A 19,011-nucleotide genomic window follows, 5' to 3' on the forward strand; every position below is an offset into this window, starting at 1 on the left:
AAATTCTTCAACTTTTGGCCTCCAAATATTTCCTGTTACCACTTTAAGTTTATGCTTTTAAGTCAACTTATTTGTATCATTCGAAAATTTGAAATTTTTTTACACTCATGTTTAATACATTATGGATTCTCTCACAAATTAAAATACCAATGGATTTCAGCTGGACATAAGCATCTATTGCTTAAGCCTTAAGCTAAGCCTAAAGTAAAACTAAAAACGTTGGCAAGTTGTATACAGGCATTGCCAATATCATAACCAATTCTGCTTACAGTAGAAGTGACATTGTAACTAGCTATATTCACGATGATATATTGCCTTCTCTATTCTATCAAAACTCCCCATTAAATCTTTGAAAAGAATTGAATGCGTACGCAAATCATGGTTTCACCTTACTGAAGACTCTCGTTTCATGACTATGTATCGCAAAAATCTTATTATATCTCAACTGTTAGATTATATGGCTCTAATTCTCCATTTTTTCAAGCCATTATGTTTGATTTCTACAAGCCATTATATTTGACTTTTACAAGCCAATATGTGCCTACAATATTTGACCAAGAAAAATCATCATTTTCTTCCAAGCTCTTACTTTAGGTTGGATGTTCCAACTTTGATTCTTACTCTAGGTTGGATGTTCCAACTTTGATTCTTACTCTAGGTTGGATGTTTCAACTTTGATTCTTACTCTAGGTGGATGGTCCAACTTTGATTCCTTCACTCTTAAGTAAGAGATTAAGGCCTATATATATGTAAGCAACATGAAAGGCTTGAGACATAGTGAGTTATCACATAACAATTAACACACTTTGTAACATACACTTGAGTGTATTTTTGGTGAGAATTCTTGTTCCATTTTAGAGAGTATTTTAGGAGATATTGAGAGAAAATATTGTCCTTTGTCCTCATCACTATAAGAGGACTTGTTGTACTCTTTTCTTTTACATAGTGGAACTTTGCTCGTGATCGCCCGTGGTTTTTTACTTCTCATATTGAGGAGTTTTCCACGTAAATCTTGTGTGTTATTTCTCTTGTTATTTTACTTACTTCTCTTTAATTCCCAATTGCATCGATCCTGTGCTTCCGCATTGCGCTGATATCCCTAACAAGTGGTATCAGAGCACTAAGTTGGGAATTTCAAAATGTCTCCCAAATTTGACATTGAGAAGTTTGATGGCAAGATTAGCTTTTCTATTTGGCGAGTCCAAATGAGGGCCGTTCTTACTCAGATCGGATTAAAGAAAGCTTTAGATGGAAAGTCAAAGAAACCGGCTTCCATGACCGACGATCAATGGGACGAGTTGGATGAAAAGGCGTTTTCATCAATCCAACTTTGCTTGTCTAAAGAGGTTCTCCGTGAAGTAGTCAAGGAAACAACTGCTGCGGGATTATGGCTGAAGTTAGAAACTCTCTACATGACCAAGAACCTTGCAAACAAGCTTCGTCTCAAAGAACGTATTTATACCATTAGAATGGTTGAAGGTACTCCTATTCAATCTCATCTTGATGAATTTAACTCTATCATTTTGGATTTGGAAAATATTGATGTTAAAATTGATGATGAAGATAAAGCTGTTTTGTTGGTTGTCTCTTTACCTTCTACCTACAAACACTTCAAAGAAATCATGTTGTATGGAAATAATGATTCCTTATCCTTTGAAGATGTTAAATCTAATTTATTGTCCAAAGAAAAATTTGATCTTGAAGTTCATTCTGTGGACAAGGGTGAGGGCTTAAGTGTTAGAGGTAGAACTCAAGAAAAAGGGAGTACCAGTCACAAAAAATCCAGATCCAAATCCAGAGGACGCAAATCCAACAAAATCTGTCGCTATTGCAAGAAATCTGGCCACGAGATTTCTGATTGTTTTATCTTGAAGAAAAAGCAAGAAAAACAAGAAAAAGGAAAATCTCCACAATCTCCTGAAGCTGCCAATATTGAAGCTGATTCTGGCGATGACATTACTTTATCTGTTGTCACCTCTAATAAGAGGAGTAAAACAGAATGGATTCTTGATACTGGATGTACTTTTCATATGTGTCCTTATAAGGATTTATTTACCACTTTTGAACCTGTTCATTGTGGTGTTGTCTTGATGGGTAATGATGCCCAATGCAAGGTTGCAGGAATAGGTACAGTTCAGATCAAGACTAATGATGATGTTGTCAGGACTTTGGCTAACGTCCGCTATATACCTGATTTGAAGCGGAATTTAATTTCTCTTGGCACTCTTGAGTCTCTCGGGTGCAAGTACTCAGCTGAAGGTGGAGTTCTAAAGGTATCAAAAGGTTCTCTTGTTTTATTAAAAGCTAACCGAATTGGTAGCTTATATATCCTGCAAGGGACTGTTGTGACAGGTTCAGCAGCTGTATCATCTTCTATGCTTGAAAATGATGTCACCAAATTATGGCACATGCGTCTGGGCCATATGAGTGAAAAAGGCATGTATCTTCTGAGCAAGCAAGGCCGCCTTGGTAAACAAGGCATCGGTAAGTTGGAGTTTTGTAAACATTGTGTTTTTGGGAAACAGAAGAAGGTTAGTTTCTCTACTGCAACTCACCGTACCAAAGGTATTCTTGATTATATTCATTCTGACCTTTGGGGGCCTTCCAAAGTTCCTTCCTATGGAGGACGCCGCTATATGATGACTATCATTGATGATTTTTCTCGTAAGGTTTGGGTTTATTTTCTGCGGCATAAAAATGAGACTTTTCCCACATTCAAGAAGTGGAAAATTCTTGTTGAAACTCAAACAGGGAAGAATGTGAAGAAGCTCAGAACAGATAATGGATTAGAGTTCTGCAGTGGTGACTTTAATGAGTTCTGCACAAATCATGGTATTGCTAGACACAAAACCATTCCAAGGAATCCCCAGCAAAATGGTGTTGCAGAACGTATGAACAGGACTCTACTTGAAAGAGCACGGTGTATGCTCTCAAATGCTGCGTTATGGCATCGACGTGACCTTTGGGCCGAGGCAACATCTACTGCATGTTACTTGGTCAACCGTTCTCCACATTCAGCACTTGACTTCAAAGTTCCAGAAGAGATTTGGTCAGGTAATCCTGTTGATTATTCTAATTTAAGAATTTTTGGATGTCCTGTATATGCACATGTCAATGATGGCAAATTAGCTCCAAGAGCTGTTGAGTGCATATTTCTTGGTTATGCATCTGAGTCTAAGGGGTATCGTTTGTGGTGCTCTGATCCAAAATCTCAAAAATTAATTCTTAGTAGAGATGTGACTTTTAATGAGGATGCATTAGTATCTCCTGGAAAACAGTCTTCCGTGTCTTCTTTTCCTAGTACAGGTAATCTGCAGAGTACTAGCGAGAAGGTGGAGTTTGTATTAAATCCTGCAGCTCCTAATGTTGATGTCCCATCTTCATCTACAAATGAATCTAACATTGATGATCATGTTGTTGATGATGACCATGAAGATAGTACCACTTCTCCTATTCAGCAACAAGGAGATGATTACTCTATTGCCCGAGACAGAGTTAGAAGACAAATTAGAAAGCCAGCCAGATACACTGATAGTGACAATTTAGTTGCTTATGCACTATCTGTTGCACAAGAGGTAAATGATGGTGTTGAACCTGCCAGCTATACTGAAGCTGTTTCTTGTGTTGAATCTTCTCAGTGGCTAATGGCTATGAATGAAGAAATTGAGAGCCTTCATAAAAACGGTACTTGGGTTTTGACAGAGCTTCCTAAAGGCAAACGACCATTAAAGTGTAAATGGATCTATAAGAAGAAAGATGGCATTCCCGGGGTTGAAGATCCAAGATGTAAAGCACGCCTAGTCGTTAAAGGCTTTAATCAAAAGGAAGGTATTGACTTTAATGAGATATTCTCACCTGTTGTTCGTCATACTTCCATTCGTGTTTTACTTGCATTTGTTGCTTTGTTTGATTTGGAGTTGGAGCAACTTGATGTTAAGACAGCTTTTCTACATGGAGAGCTGGAAGAAGAAATTTACATGGATCAACCTGAGGGATTTATTGTTCCTGGAAAGGAGCATCTTGTTTGTCGTTTGAAGAAATCCTTATATGGCCTTAAGCAAGCTCCAAGGCAGTGGTACAAAAGGTTTGACTCTTTCATGATTGGGCAAAGTTATTGCAGAAGTCAATATGATGACTGCATTTATTTTCAAAATTTTCAAAATGGATCTTTCATATACTTGTTACTTTATGTTGATGATATGCTAATTGCATCACGTGACAAGTCCTTGATCCAGAAATTGAAAACTCAACTCAATAATGAGTTTGATATGAAAGAGTTAGGTGCAGCAAAGAAAATTCTTGGTATGGAGATTCGCAGGGACCGTCAAGCTAGTAAATTGTTCTTATCTCAACAAAATTATATTGAGAGGGTGCTTGATAGGTTTAATATGAATAATTGCAAACCCGTTTCTACTCCACTTGTTGCACATTTCAAGTTATCTTCAGAACTTTGCCCAGACACAAAGGAAGAGATGGAGCATATGTCACATGTTCCTTATGCTAATGCAGTTGGCAGTCTTATGTATGCCATGGTATGTACTAGACCAGATCTAGCATATGCTGTCAGCGTGGTAAGCCGGTATATGCATAATCCCGGCAAAAGTCACTGGAGTGCTGTAAAATGGATTTTTCGGTATCTAAAAGGTACTTCTGATATTGGCTTGGTATTTGACAGAAAAATGGCTACAACCAATGAAGTTATAGGTTATGTTGACTCAGACTATGGTGGTGATCTTGATCGAAGAAGATCTCTTTCTGGTTACATCTTTACTCTCTGTAATAGTGCTATCAGCTGGAAAGCTACACTTCAATCTATTGCTGCATTATCTACAACTGAAGCAGAATATATTTCAGCAACAGAGGGTGTTAAAGAGGCTATTTGGCTTCGAGGTTTGGTCAATGAACTTGGTCTTACACAGGGTGTTCTTACTGTGTTTTGTGACAGCCAGAGTGCTATTCATTTGACCAAGAATAATCGTTATCACGACAAAACCAAACACATTGATGTAAAACACCACTTTATCCGAGATATTGTTGTTGCTGGTGAAATTATTGTTGAAAAGATTCACACTTCTGAGAATCCAGCAGATATGCTTACCAAGCCACTTCCAAATACCAAATTTCAGCATTGTCTGGACTTGGTTGGTCTCTACAACACTTAAGTGCCCTTCAGGGCTTTATTTGGCGATGAGCACTTGTCGAATTCGAACCAAGGTGGAGATTGTTAGATTATGTGGCTCTAATTCTCCATTTTTTCAAGCCATTATGTTTGATTTCTACAAGCCATTATATTTGACTTTTACAAGCCAATATGTGCCTACAATATTTGACCAAGAAAAATCATCATTTTCTTCCAAGCTCTTACTTTAGGTTGGATGTTCCAACTTTGATTCTTACTCTAGGTTGGATGTTCCAACTTTGATTCTTACTCTAGGTTGGATGTTTCAACTTTGATTCTTACTCTAGGTGGATGGTCCAACTTTGATTCCTTCACTCTTAAGTAAGAGATTAAGGCCTATATATATGTAAGCAACATGAAAGGCTTGAGACATAGTGAGTTATCACATAACAATTAACACACTTTGTAACATACACTTGAGTGTATTTTTGGTGAGAATTCTTGTTCCATTTTAGAGAGTATTTTAGGAGATATTGAGAGAAAATATTGTCCTTTGTCCTCATCACTATAAGAGGACTTGTTGTACTCTTTTCTTTTACATAGTGGAACTTTGCTCGTGATCGCCCGTGGTTTTTTACTTCTCATATTGAGGAGTTTTCCACGTAAATCTTGTGTGTTATTTCTCTTGTTATTTTACTTACTTCTCTTTAATTCCCAATTGCATCGATCCTGTGCTTCCGCATTGCGCTGATATCCCTAACATCAACCTTATGAGGGTGGTACAACTCTACTCATAAATATCTACTCTGAACCTGAAAGGTTCCATTTTCTATCAGGTGGAAGGTTTGAGAACAGGGTCAGTTTCATTTGTCCAGTTAAATTCCCATGTGCAGTTGAAATCAATGGCTTTGCAAGTGTTAATGGTATACTTTGTTTCCAATACGGTCTTTATGAAAAAAGTCTCTCACTGTGGAATCCAATTACCGAAGAATCCACGGCTATTCCTCCTTCTGGGACACTTCTTCCATCTATTGTTCATAAATTTAAGGCGGCGGATAGCTTTCGCCATCGCACTATGATTCATGGATTTGGTTATGACTCTGTTGCTGATGACTATAAGGTGATTTGTCTTGAAACATTTGAACCACACTTTCGTAATGATGAGCTACGCAAGAAACATTCATTGTTGTTGCAAGATAAATCCCTGCAATCCTTTTGGCAGATTTATAGCTTAAGAAGTAATTCGTGGAAGAAACTCCATGTCAATATGCCTCGTTCTTCAAGAACTTTTCGGTTTGACAATACACATGGAAATCACCGACTGTATATGGATGGAGTGTGGCATTGGTTGTCTATGCCGACTAGACATGCTCCAGGAGCATGTATGGTATCATTTGACTTGAACAATGAGACTTTCTTTGTCACACCCATACCCTCATACGTTGTTAGGGTTAGACGTACATGGACACAATTGATGGTGTTGAATTACTCTATTGCCTTGACCTCTTTACCTTATCACAACACAAACTTTCACATATCAATTTTGGGTGAAGTTGGTGTGAAAGAATCATGGATCAAACTCTTGGATCAAACTCTTTTTATTTGATTTAAATACCAAGAAGATTGTAAAGCTTGGTCTTAATAGATGATTCAAATTTCAAAGGGTGTATTGATCAGGTTAACTTTTACAAGAAAAGCCTTCTTCCAATCAAAAGAATAAATTAATTATTATTTGTCCAGTTTTACTCATGATTGTGGTTATTGACATTTTACCTTTCGTAGAAAGTGACATGTCAATTGCTAATATCAAAATTATTATCAAGTATTTGAAAGACACATTCTATTTGCCTAGGCCATTTGCTTTCCTTTTTTATGACTGCATATTCTCCATTGTAGTTTCAGAATCCAGATATGTTATCATTTGGATGGATAAATGTCATAAGTTCAATATTAATACAAAAATATATTGTTTGTGCTTATTAGATTCTTTAAATTCGTGACCTTGATCCATGCAATTTGGTTAAATGAAGTCGCGCTTATGCAATTTGGTTTCAGTACCTTGCTCTTGATTAGAACTCGTGACCAGATTGAAACTTTTGTTGCTATTAGATTTTTGTTCAGTTATCTTCACTCATAGCTATAATTGCACCGTAATTTTGTTGCTTTTGCATTTGGATTGAACCTTCATGTTTCCTCTCTGAGTTGTAGTAATTTATTTCCAGAATTTATGATTTGATAAAATTTATACCTTCGATGCAAAGAGAAATCATTTATATGTAATGCATCCGATTAAATTGCTTGTTTGAAATGACTGCAGTTTATATTTAGTATGATGGCACTTTACATCTATGATGAATTGCCTATATTTCCAAATATATGAGATTACAGATAGCTTACACAAGTCATGTTATATTAACACTAGCTAAGCACTGCAATAACTGACTCATAGAGTTAGTTATGGCAGTTGTACACAACTGTATAGTTCACTGACAAGTGTAAGTAAGTAATAGGGAAAAATCTCCTATTGCAGGTCAGCAACTAGCTTCTATATAAGCAGGTGATGTAACCATTTTGTAACAGATTCATATTCTATGAAATCAGAACTTTAGACATCAATTGAATCTCTCATAGCAGTTTCTAATACTAAATATTGAAATGATAGAGATATTTTATCATTTTTACTTTATAACACTCCCTTGTTTACCAGCTTCAATTTTTCTTTAAACAGTGTGGTGTCCTGACTTTCAGACTGAGACAAAGTAGTTTTAATGTTTAACAGATAACTGTATTTGACCATTTATTTGGCTTACTCGTTCGAATGATATAGTTCTCATATTTTCCACGATATCTATAAATCCATATACTAATCTGTCTTGGTAGGTTGAAGGCAGTTTTTATGCAGCCTTTTAGCATTGGCTGAAACTGTTATTCTGCACAATTACTTGGTTGGTTGTAAACTTAAAAGATATTTTTATGACTTTGTTGGTTGTAACTTATCTTCTTCCTTTGTAGCAGTTGCATATTCTTATCTAACCTTATTCAAGCCTTTTCTAGTCCATTGTCTCTACTTTTATCTCCCTTTAGGATTTTTCTTCTCTACCTTGCTTCCACCTCAAGGTTTATCAACATCACCCTTTTCTATGTTCCTTTTCTATTTTATGTGTGTGCTATCACTGGTCCAACTGTTCTAGAATTACTTTAATCTTTGTGTTGTGTTGTTGCATATATTGATGACAAATAGTAGTTTTCTTGCTTAAATGCCCTGCATTTTACTCATTCCCCTCTTTTTTTCATGCTCAAAATTGTTTGCAACTCTTTGTTGTGACACTCAACCGACTTCAATTGTTTGAGGGATTTATTTTTACCTTCATATTTAGTAATATCAAGGAACTGGTTTGACTCGTGTTTCTTTTTATATTATTAGCCAACATATGTCTTATTTATATTGTGCAATGAACAAGACAATTTGTTTATATATTTATTGCTTAATGTGTTTTCATTATGCTCTAAACATTGTTTAAGAAGCTATTACATTATTCATGGAATTTAGAGTTGTTTTTTAAGCTTTGATTTGTGATTGAGTCAAAAAGTCTGTCAATTTTCAATTTAATTTTGTTTTGTGTCATTCTTTTTAACTTTGACTTATCGATTCCCAAAGTAGCTAGCCATGTTATTTCTAAAACAACATCTTTTTCACTCTCCCAGTTGCACCCTTAAGTCCTCACAGCAGCCCTGTGTATTTTTCTCAAACCCATCACCAAATTGTACTGAACCACCCTGGATCCGAAGAAAAGATTCCGGACCACTCTGGATCCGATGAAATAATGACTGCCCCCACTATCAATTTACACCTTCACCTTGTTACCATTAATAGTCCCCATCAACTTCATGGTTTTGGGTTTGGAAATCTCAAAGTAAAACTAAATCGTGGAGAAGATGAACTAAATGTGAAAAATGTATTATGATTGAATCAGTTAGGAATGTACAAGACTAGAGATTATATAGCAGTAATCTAAGCCAGCTCACCATAACTGTCCTAACTAACTAAATGAGCGCGAAATTACACTCAAATTATAAATGAAATTCAAACTTCTAAATGTAACTTGTAGCGCAAGTTAAGTGATTTGTGTCTCATATGTTGTTGTGAAATCCAAACTTCTACTGCACACAAGCTTCTAACTTCTCCATGGTCAGAAATTCTCATGATTCTAACTGAAACAAATCCGTCAAAACCGCCTCCAACCTTATCTTCCCCAAGGATCATGACTCTGAGATTCCCGGATGTGCTACGATAACCAGGAACAAATGCCTCGTTGCAACAAAAGCATTTGTCTCGTGCTTCGAAGAAACTTTAGAGTACATTACTGAATAGAGTAAAGTTAAAAAGTTGTACATCTACTACCATCTTCATCCGCTACCATTTGAAATTGGCGGAAGTTATAAAGTTTCTCATGACTGAACCAGTGGCAGAACACACTGTCCTCCATTTTGAATGACACTAGACATAGATGATTTACTTGTAGATACAAACAATATATTATACGTAGAAATCAAGCAGAAATTAATTGGTGCAGTGGGTAGTTTCAAGCAGAAATGGAATAGAATTATACAATAAAATATATTACAAGGACAGTCTATCAAATTTACTATGTGTGTTGTATATCACGATATCTTTAGTATAGTTTTCTTGTATAATGTCCTTGTAATATATTGTATAGTTCTAAGGTAAAATACACTACTGATATTTGGTATCAATTTGAAATATGCTAATTAGTTATTGTTGAAGTATGTTAACTTTAAATATGATATACTAGTGTTTGTTTATGATTTTTTATGCAGTGTTAATTGATGATGATAGTACTATTTGGTATCAATTTGAAACATGTTTGATAGTTATTTGAGAAAAAATAATGTTGAAACTACTAAGGATATGGTATGAGATCCTTCGTCATGAGAACAACAACAATGTGCTTGGTCTTTCCTCTTAAACTTGGAGCAAACTTCCAACAACTAGTACCAATTTTTTTAGATTAAACATTTTGGAAGGTGGAGGGTGAGTGTGTTTCTTGATATATAAAAATCCTCAACATGCAAGTATCGGTATTACAACATTCTTCTTATTAGTGTAACATGTTGATATTGACTACTCATTAATCGAGAATATAATCAATTAAAACCGTGCCTTATGAAACATTTTTCAATTGTAAAATCATATAAAACTTGCCTTTGAACTTTAATTAATAGTGGTGTGGAGAGTCTATGGTTATTAACCAATTTGAAAGAGGAATCTTTTACATTATGGCTGCAGGTTGAAAATTCTGTTTGCAGTTGTAGTTTAAGTAAAATTGCAATGCCAGATTGAAAAAACATTTATTCGTAGTTTTGTTTTTCAACTGAATTCTTGGTTTAGATTCTTGCACGAAGTTTTTCTGCAGCATTCCTTCTTCGGTTCTACATGTTTTTAGAGCAGATTTTGCTGCGACTTTTTATCTGAAGGAGGTTTTTAGTTTTAGTTTTCTTCTTGGGAGCTAGTCCTCTTAGTGATCACCAAAAAACAAAATATATAGAAAAAAATAATCAAAATTTATGCTAGAGTTTCATTCGTCAAAATTAAATTCATGTCTTAAACCAAAATAAAATGAGTGAAACCGAAGAAACGGTTTTTATGAATAAAAATTTAGGTGAGTTGAGTTCCGAAACTCACCAGAGTCAGAACATACCTCAAGACTCACAAAAAAGTGTTAGTTATAGATCACCCTTCAAAAAAAGTTATTAACATGACGGCAAGAGTTAAACCCATGCTTTTGTGAGTCAACTCCTTGCAACCTCAGGAAATGTTCTAAGGAATAATAGAATGGTCTTTTTTTTTTTTTTTTACAATGATAGAATTATCTTTTTTTTTTACAATGATAGTGTGGCATTTTCTGATGTATAGATAGAGTGGCATTTTCCGTTGGTAAGACCTACTTCAACTAGTAGTTAGAATCTTGTTAAGTTAAACACTTTCACCTAAATTGAAACCTTGAAGTGAATTTTTAGTGGTGCTTACAAAAAAAGTATATGATATTTTCCTCATTCTAACATATAAAGTTAAAGTTGATCGTTTCTCCATTTGAACACTAACATATAAAGTTGATCATTTCTCCATTTGAACACTTTCATTAAAAATTATTCTTAATTATGTCATTATAAAAATTCTTAATAATATTAACTACTAATTCATCAAGTATATCTTTATTCTACCTTATTAATAAAAAATAAAGCATTATAAAAGTATATACAAGAAAAAAATTGTATTATATTCCTGCATCTGTGTTGTTGTTTTGGGTACGAAATGTGTTGTTTTTTTAGCAACATTGGACTAATAAGGTGAATTATTATATCTAATGAGTGAGGAGTATTTTTGCAGAACCGTATCCATAGACATAATATCAAAATCAAAAGAAATGAAAAGGAAACTATAGTTTTTTTTACACGTCTATGTGATATAGTAATTAATATCAATGTTGATTAAGCTTTTGATTAGTTTTCATTTAAAAAGAAAGAGGGAATTCTTCGCCACCATCTCACAGGTGGAATGATTGATGCCTACTCAATACGCATAAAAGAACTTTCTCAAATAATATGATGCTATCAAGCTTAGAAAAGTAAATCGATGTCATAGTTAAGTATATATAAGGTTAAATGTCACAAGTTTCATAAACTTTTTCAGCATCGATCAAATTTTGAAGATCAGGGAGAAACTATATAATACAGGCACAATATCGTCCACCGCATACACTGGTGTAACTGCCTTCCTAAGCTTCAATTGTTTCAAATACCTTTTCAACTTCCACAATGGTGTTTCGAGCTTCATCAATTTCAGGGCTTTCCTTTTTATCAGTCTCCTCCAACAACTCGGCCTGAAAGCAGACAAATATATACTCTCACATAAAATTAAATTAACAGATCCAATTTCAAGGAAATGCATCAACTGATTTAATTATGATTATTACATACGAGAAAATAAAGTTCCTTCATTGCATACTGAAAATAATTGGTTAGTTTAAGACTGTTTCACATAATTATTAATTATAACAAATACTACAAAAAGAATTGGTTCCTAAACATGCGAACAAAATGTCCCAAAAAACAATTATACCAAATACTACAAAAAGTTTAACATGCTACAAAAGAATAAACAACTATGTTTAGGTTGTAAGATAAAGCTTGTGTCATAGGGCTTTGTTAACATGGCCACATTAGTGGCTAAACAGTGTTATTGGGAGGCTAGGTGAGACTAGAGAGCGCAAAATGATTAGTTTAGCGAGGGTGTAGCAGAGAGTGTTTGCTTAGAGAAGCATTTAATGCAGTAAGAGAAGTTGTAATTTCTATGGTTATACTATCAGCATCGAGCTTCTACTAATCCACACTGGCAAATATAGTCTTCTGTCATAGGAGGGGGAGGGCTAGACAACCCATAAAGAGCTGAAGAAATGGAAGCAGATGGGTTTTGTTAGTATGACTATATGGCAGTGTTTGAGCTCTTCTATTTGGAGCATGGTTGATTGCAGAAGTTCATTTCCAGCAATTTCATTAGAGGATCACGTCAGAATATTTGGAGTTGTTTTCATACATTCAAGCCTAAGTCTTGATACAAAGCAATGCCACGTGTGATAGAGCATGGAACATGGGTGAAAAAGCTTATGGGCTTAAATCATTGGAAGCCCGGGATCAGAATTATATGTGTAAGGAGCCCAGGAGGATTATATGTGTAAGGAAAAAGAAATGCTTAGGGGAGAGAATTAGTTACAAGTGATGAGTTGGCAAGTTTGTTAGACCATACAACACATGTAGTAGGAGGAAGAGTAAAGGGTAGGATATTAGTAGCTTGTTTGTTATTGGCAGAGAAATAGCTTCTCTTAGGAGCTTTTGCTATGAGATTAGGGTGGTTTACTCATTGCAATAGTTTGTTTTCAATCAACAATACAACTTTCTATTTCTCTTGAATTGGGTTTCAAACACCATGACTGCAGGTGAGTATTGCCCGATAACCCAAATCTTAACTCAAAGCAAAGGTTTCTATTACAGCGACTATTAGACTCTCAAAATGCCACAGTTGAATATAGAAAGTTGTAGAAATCAAATTGAGAAAAATGTAGCATGATATGAGAGAAGCCAGCCACTTGGCCCCATGAAATAAATACTTAAACACTAATTTTGTCTCAAACCAACATGTTATGGATCAGTGACCTAACATTACTCCTGTTGCAATATCTATTTCATATAATTCAAATAATCATTGGCAAGTATCGTCCTCCATTGGAAGAGTTAATGAAGTAAGCTGAGTTATTTAATTATAAAGGCAAGGCACCAAATATTGAACATGTCAACATGGTTAACAATGTCCATGACAAGACAGAAAAGTAGAAAACTAAAATATACAGTGACCATAGAAACAAGAAATATATGTACCAATATTCCTTTCAAGTCTTCCAAAGCGGCCTCCAAACGCTTGCGGCAGTCAGGAATCATCATCCTTGACTCACCCAGCACATTTTCCTGTCCAATCAGGCCAGCATAATACATAATTATCTTTTTACACAGCAAAGAAAATGACAAACTGATGGCAAACACCACAAAATGTCTTATTAAAATTATGAAAATCCGTCTGTACAAATTTGAATTGGACAAATTTTTAGGAGAAAAATTGTCTACTTTTTTACAAAAATTAAGATTTTTTTATTATAACTTATAAGCTCATCTAAAACAGTAATCAATTTGAAAACATTAAGAAGTTAAATCAATGCATGAAGCACAATGTTTAGGCATGCCTGCTGCTTGAGATCATAAGGGTCAGCTCCTTTGTTCTTCATATCAGCTGTTTTGGCAGCTTCTCTCTCAACTTCCTTTTCATAAGAATGCAGCTCCTTCACAAGTCGTTTGCAGGTACTTGTCTTGATTTTCAGGCTTCTTACAGTATCCATTGAATTCCTATACCAAAACAAAAACCTTTTTTAAAAAATATAAACAAAGAAATAAACTTCAATGTAAAATTTGTTTTTTCCAAATCACAATGCACAGCATGATGATTTTATTACTAGAGTTCTCAAATAGTCTAGTGTTATGATTCATAAGTGGAAAACAGACAATCATGTGATATCACAATCTTTCCCATGCTCTGATGCAAGAAGAAAAAACAACCAATCATTTCTATAGAAAATTCAACAAACAAGGTACCCAAAAAGAGACCAATCGGAATTCAGAACAACCAAAGAGAACTTTTCCCCGAAAATCTCCCATTTCCCATAATTGTAGTTTCATTAATGTTAATGAACCATAAACTAGCATGGACAGTGTTCTGTATTTCACTCAAAATAATTAAGAAAAAATGTTATCTTTGTTTTTGATCTATTCTCTTTATAAGGATCAAAAAGGGTCCTCTACTTTACCATTAAATTTTAACTTTTTATCAAAAATAATGAAACATATGCATGCATATATATTATACTTCCAGGTTTAGGGTTTATCTTATTCACCAATTTTTATGCTGGGGCACTCTATTTGAAAGGTGAATACTGATGAAAAACCACCAATACAGAACACCCAAGGAAGAAAACTTTGCCCTGAAAATACTCTCATTTACTAATATTGTACTCCGTATTGCAAACAAATCATAAACGCACGAGAGCGATCCATATTTAACTCCAAATGATTAACAAAAATTGTTACCTTTGTTTTCAATCAATTCTCTATGATAAGGATCAAGCAGAGTCCTCTACTCTACCATTAAGCATGTGTTTGTTTACACGGTGGGATACCCACCAACGTACAAATTTGAGCTTCGTTATTTTCACGTTTTATGAGCCTTGGGACGCGAGATTTTGTATAGTAACGCCCAACCAAACACAGTATAAATTTGAATTCTAGCTTTCAACAATGAATAACATACACTGATTTTCAAGCTAGTTATTTTCACATTCTATCAATTCTGAGAATTATTCTTATACATATAAAAGTTATCATGTTAACCACATATAATAGAGCATGGAGCAAAATATTGAGACCCATAATCATCAATCTAAACAAACAACACGAAGTTTTCACATATCAAAAGTCATATCATTAGAATATAAACAGACAATAAATGAAGTTTTTCACATAACAAAAGCTCATATATATATATATATATATATATATATATATATATATATATATATATATATATATATATATATATATATATATATATATATATATATATATATATATATAGACACCTTCATAAAAGTAAGTTGGTGTCTTTTCGCAAATGTTCATAGAGTAACTTGCTAAAAGACACCTTCACAAAAGGTGTCTTCTAGCAAAACCCATATATATATAACCCATATAGGGTTTTGTTACAAGACACCCTTTGGTGGTGTCTTTTCACAAAAGCTCATATATTTATATATATATATAAATACATTCTTTCAAGCAGTTTGATAGACACACTTGAAAATTTGAATAAACAGTTTACACAGCTTTGATTTATTGATTTCAATAGCAGAAACTTACAAGATGCTGAAAACTAGATTGTTCAAATTGCCGTGACTAGGACAGAGAATAAAATCTGGCCCGAGTAATAAATCACGAAATGAGTGCAGCGATTCTATTTCACAAGTTGAAGTTAGATCTAACTTTGGGTTCCCGGGTAATAAATTGGGCAAAAAAAAGAGGGGTGTCATTTCCAGAGTTATCGATGGCGGACCATGACGAAAACCAAAAATCCACCATATGGCCCTATCATACACGCCACAAGACATCCTGGTCCCGCTGTCCTTCACAAATTGGTCATGGCGGTTGTCAAAAAATCCGCCACCGCAATCCACCATGGCAGCGCCACGACCAATTTTTGACAAAACTTCATTTAAGCATATCTTAAGGTAGGTGTGTGCATTATCCCCTAGAATCAACATAAGCCTAAGCTCTACTTACAAACAAGGGAGAGCTCCTATTGGAGGGGAGTTCTACTTCAAGTTCAACTCCTTTCTTCAAATCCCAAAACTAAGCTACTTCCTTACCATATAGAAAATCCTCTGGACGCATAAACATATCTAAAAACATTACCCCCCACCGCACTAATCAATTCTCCACCTCGTTCTATCATTTTTCAGCTTATATTATTACACACTCCAAGTGTTTCAATTACCCTAAACTCACAAAACATAATCCCTAAACTTGAGGAGACATGCGCAAAAAGTGGACCAGTGTATTTAAGTAGGAACAAGAATGTAGCCACAAAAGAACTACCAGTTTTATGCAAAACAAGATTCAGCAGTTTTGCCTTGCTTAACCCTTCCTATGTTATGTCAGCCACAAAAGAGCATATATATGAAGCGTTCACATTGACAGTAAAGAAGCACCCACATTAAGTTCCAGTACAAAAAATGAAAGAACGGCAACACACAATCACAGTATTTTCTGATAACAGTTGTCATTGTTAGTTTAGGATCATTTCTGAGGAATCCAAGGGTAGAGAGTATACTCCAAAGGCAACATATTGATTAAAAGATACAGAAAATGAGTACAGGATGTTTTATGTATAGAGCATATGGAGGATTAACACACAAAGTATCTACTAACAAAGTCTAACTATCTTTTATACTTCTAATACAGCTGAAGGATAATCTGATACTGTAAAACTACCACAGTGATAGGATGCAGGAAAAGAATGGATCCATTGTGAATCCTGTAGGCACCATATTATCATGTGTGATACACCCTTGTCTTCTTCGTTATGTTGTTACAATCGAAAACTATTAGGATGAAGGGGAAATTGCACTCAAGTCTCCTAAGATATGCTTAAATCACAAATGCAGCCCTTGTAGAGGGTGTGTGTGATTGAAGGGAGATAAATGTCTTTTGCAAAATAGAGGGGTGTAATTTCCAGAGTTATCAATGATGGAAAGCCAAAAATATGCCATAAGACGTCCTGGCACCGCTACCCTTCACAAATTGGCCATGGCGGTTATAAGAAAATCTGCCACCGCAATCCACCATGGCGGCGCCATAACTAATATTTGACAACAGAAATAGTATGTGCAATTTAAAGGTAGGTAGGTATGTGCAATTTCCCCTAGAATCAACAGAAGTCTATGCTCCACTTATGAAACACAAAGAGTGCTTATTAATGTAGGAAAATTATACTTCAACTCCATTCTTCAAATCACAAAACTCAGCAACTTCTTTGGCGTATAAAAAATCTTCACTACTCACCAAACATATCAAAACGCTAAACTACACAAACAGAAACCCTGAACTCTAAATATAACAGGATCACAGATTTCACAATAAAACAAACAAGATTGAAACATAACAGAATAAAAATGGGATATTAACAAAGTAAATCCCTAGAGTATCATGAATTATCTACTTTTTACCAAATTGAAAATCCTCTCCACTCATCAAACAAATCCAAAAACTTTCTCCCCTAATTCTCTACTCTCACCTATCTTTTTTCAGCTTATATTGCTACACATTTCAACTATTTCAAATGGTGGCTTCTAGGGTGAGGGCTCAACTATGTCCCTCACCCAAAGAATGAGTTGACCGTGATTAAAAGCCATTAGATGAAGGAACTTATAAGATGGTATCATGTGGTATCCACACCAGATCGGACCAAACAACTTCATTATTTCTTCTCTCTACCCCTTATCACCTCTTACCCTCCCCTCCCTTTGTTACGGTGGTCCTCAGCGGCTCAGCCACCCCCACCTTTCAGATCTTAGTATATGTGTAACCACCATCTCCCATCTTGTTAAACTTGTATTTTGCAAACATTTGGAGCACCCAAAAATCACCAATACAAAAGTGAATGATTTTTATTAAAATGGAATACAATCCCAATTACATGAGTTAAATTAAATGGAACCGAAAATCAAATTATAATGCTCCTTTCGTTATTGTGTTTTTTATTATTGGATTTTGCTTCTTCTATGTTTTGGAGAGAAAAAGAATGTGTAACGCATAGAGGAAAATAACAAATATCAATGTCATACAGACTTATTTAATCTAATGGTTGAAAAGAGTGGAACACTGGTGAGGGACTTAATTGAGCCCTCGCCTTAGAAGCCACCATTTCAAATACCCTAAACTACAAAACCAGAAACCCTAAACTTCAAACATATCAGAATCATAGATTTCACTATAAAACAAAAATACTTGAAACAAAACAAAACAAAATATGAAAATTAGCAAAGTAAAACTCTAATGTAAATGAACTCTGTAACAGCACACTTTTGATCGAAGATGTGTCCAATGTTCGACATGTGTTAGTGTCCGACACCGACACAAGTGATTATAATCAATTGTCATTTTTTCAAATAATTATCGGTGTCATCGTGTCAATGTTAGTCTTGTTTCCAGTGTCGGTGCCTCACATGTATAAATATATTATTTCAGGCATTTGAACAAACAGTTGGTATACACACTTGAAAATTTGAATAAACAGTTTAAAAAGCTTTAATTTATTGATTTGAAATGCAGATTTCAAGAAATGGGAAGGGAATGTTGAAACTTACGAGATGGTGAAAACTGGAATGTTGAAATTGCTGTGACTTGAACAGAGAAGAAAATCTGCGTGGTAGATGATAATCACGAAATGAGCGCAGTGATTCTATTTCAGAAGCTGCGGTTTTAGATTTAACTTTGGGTACCCGGGTATTTTTACCGTTTTCTGAATCGGGTACGGGTTTTTTCTTTTACTTACTTTCAATAAACTTTTTTTACCCATGTTTGACGATTGTTTTGTGAATTTTGCTCTCCACCCAGCACAAATCACTCGCACCCTGTAGCCATTCCATTTTTACCCCTGCGCAAGTTAAGTCACGCTGCGCACCTTAACATGCGCAAGTTGTGATTTATGCGTGACT

General features: G+C 34.9%; 1 protein-coding gene across 2 annotated transcripts; it reads right to left on the minus strand.

Moving 5' to 3' along the window:
* Nucleotides 1-11,758: 11,758 nt before the first annotated feature.
* On the minus strand, nt 11,759-18,751 carry KIS (tubulin folding cofactor A (KIESEL)). Of its 2 annotated transcripts, none has more exons than XM_085710081.1 (4): nt 18,661-18,751; nt 13,933-14,092; nt 13,574-13,660; nt 11,759-12,021 (listed from the first exon to the last, which is right to left on the minus strand). In XM_085710081.1, exons 2-4 carry the CDS (start codon nt 14,083-14,085, stop codon nt 11,917-11,919), a joined length of 345 nt encoding a protein of 114 aa, XP_085566207.1. In that variant the 5' UTR covers nt 14,086-14,092; nt 18,661-18,751; the 3' UTR covers nt 11,759-11,916. The 2 variants fall into 2 exon arrangements, with proteins under 2 accessions (XP_085566207.1, XP_085566206.1); XM_085710080.1 differs by lacking the exon at nt 18,661-18,751 and adding an exon at nt 15,656-15,734.
* Between the last annotated feature and the right edge of the window lie 260 nt (nt 18,752-19,011).

This window comes from Medicago sativa, chromosome 5, assembly GCF_051527215.1.
Source record: "Medicago sativa cultivar Bolivia chromosome 5, Bolivia_mono, whole genome shotgun sequence".
In the NCBI taxonomy this organism is placed as follows: domain Eukaryota; kingdom Viridiplantae; phylum Streptophyta; class Magnoliopsida; order Fabales; family Fabaceae; genus Medicago; species Medicago sativa.

Excerpts from the sequence above, each read along its gene's own strand:
- KIS (XM_085710081.1), bottom strand. The coding sequence starts at position 14,085 with ATGGATACTGTAAGAAGCCTGAAAATCAAGACAAGTACCTGCAAACGA. Across the intron at positions 13,661-13,932 it reads CTTATGATCTCAAGCAGCAG|GAAAATGTGCTGGGTGAGTC; the intron begins GCATGCCTAAAC and ends CTGATTGGACAG. Across the intron at positions 12,022-13,573 it reads AAGACTTGAAAGGAATATTG|GCCGAGTTGTTGGAGGAGAC; the intron begins GTACATATATTT and ends GTCTGCTTTCAG.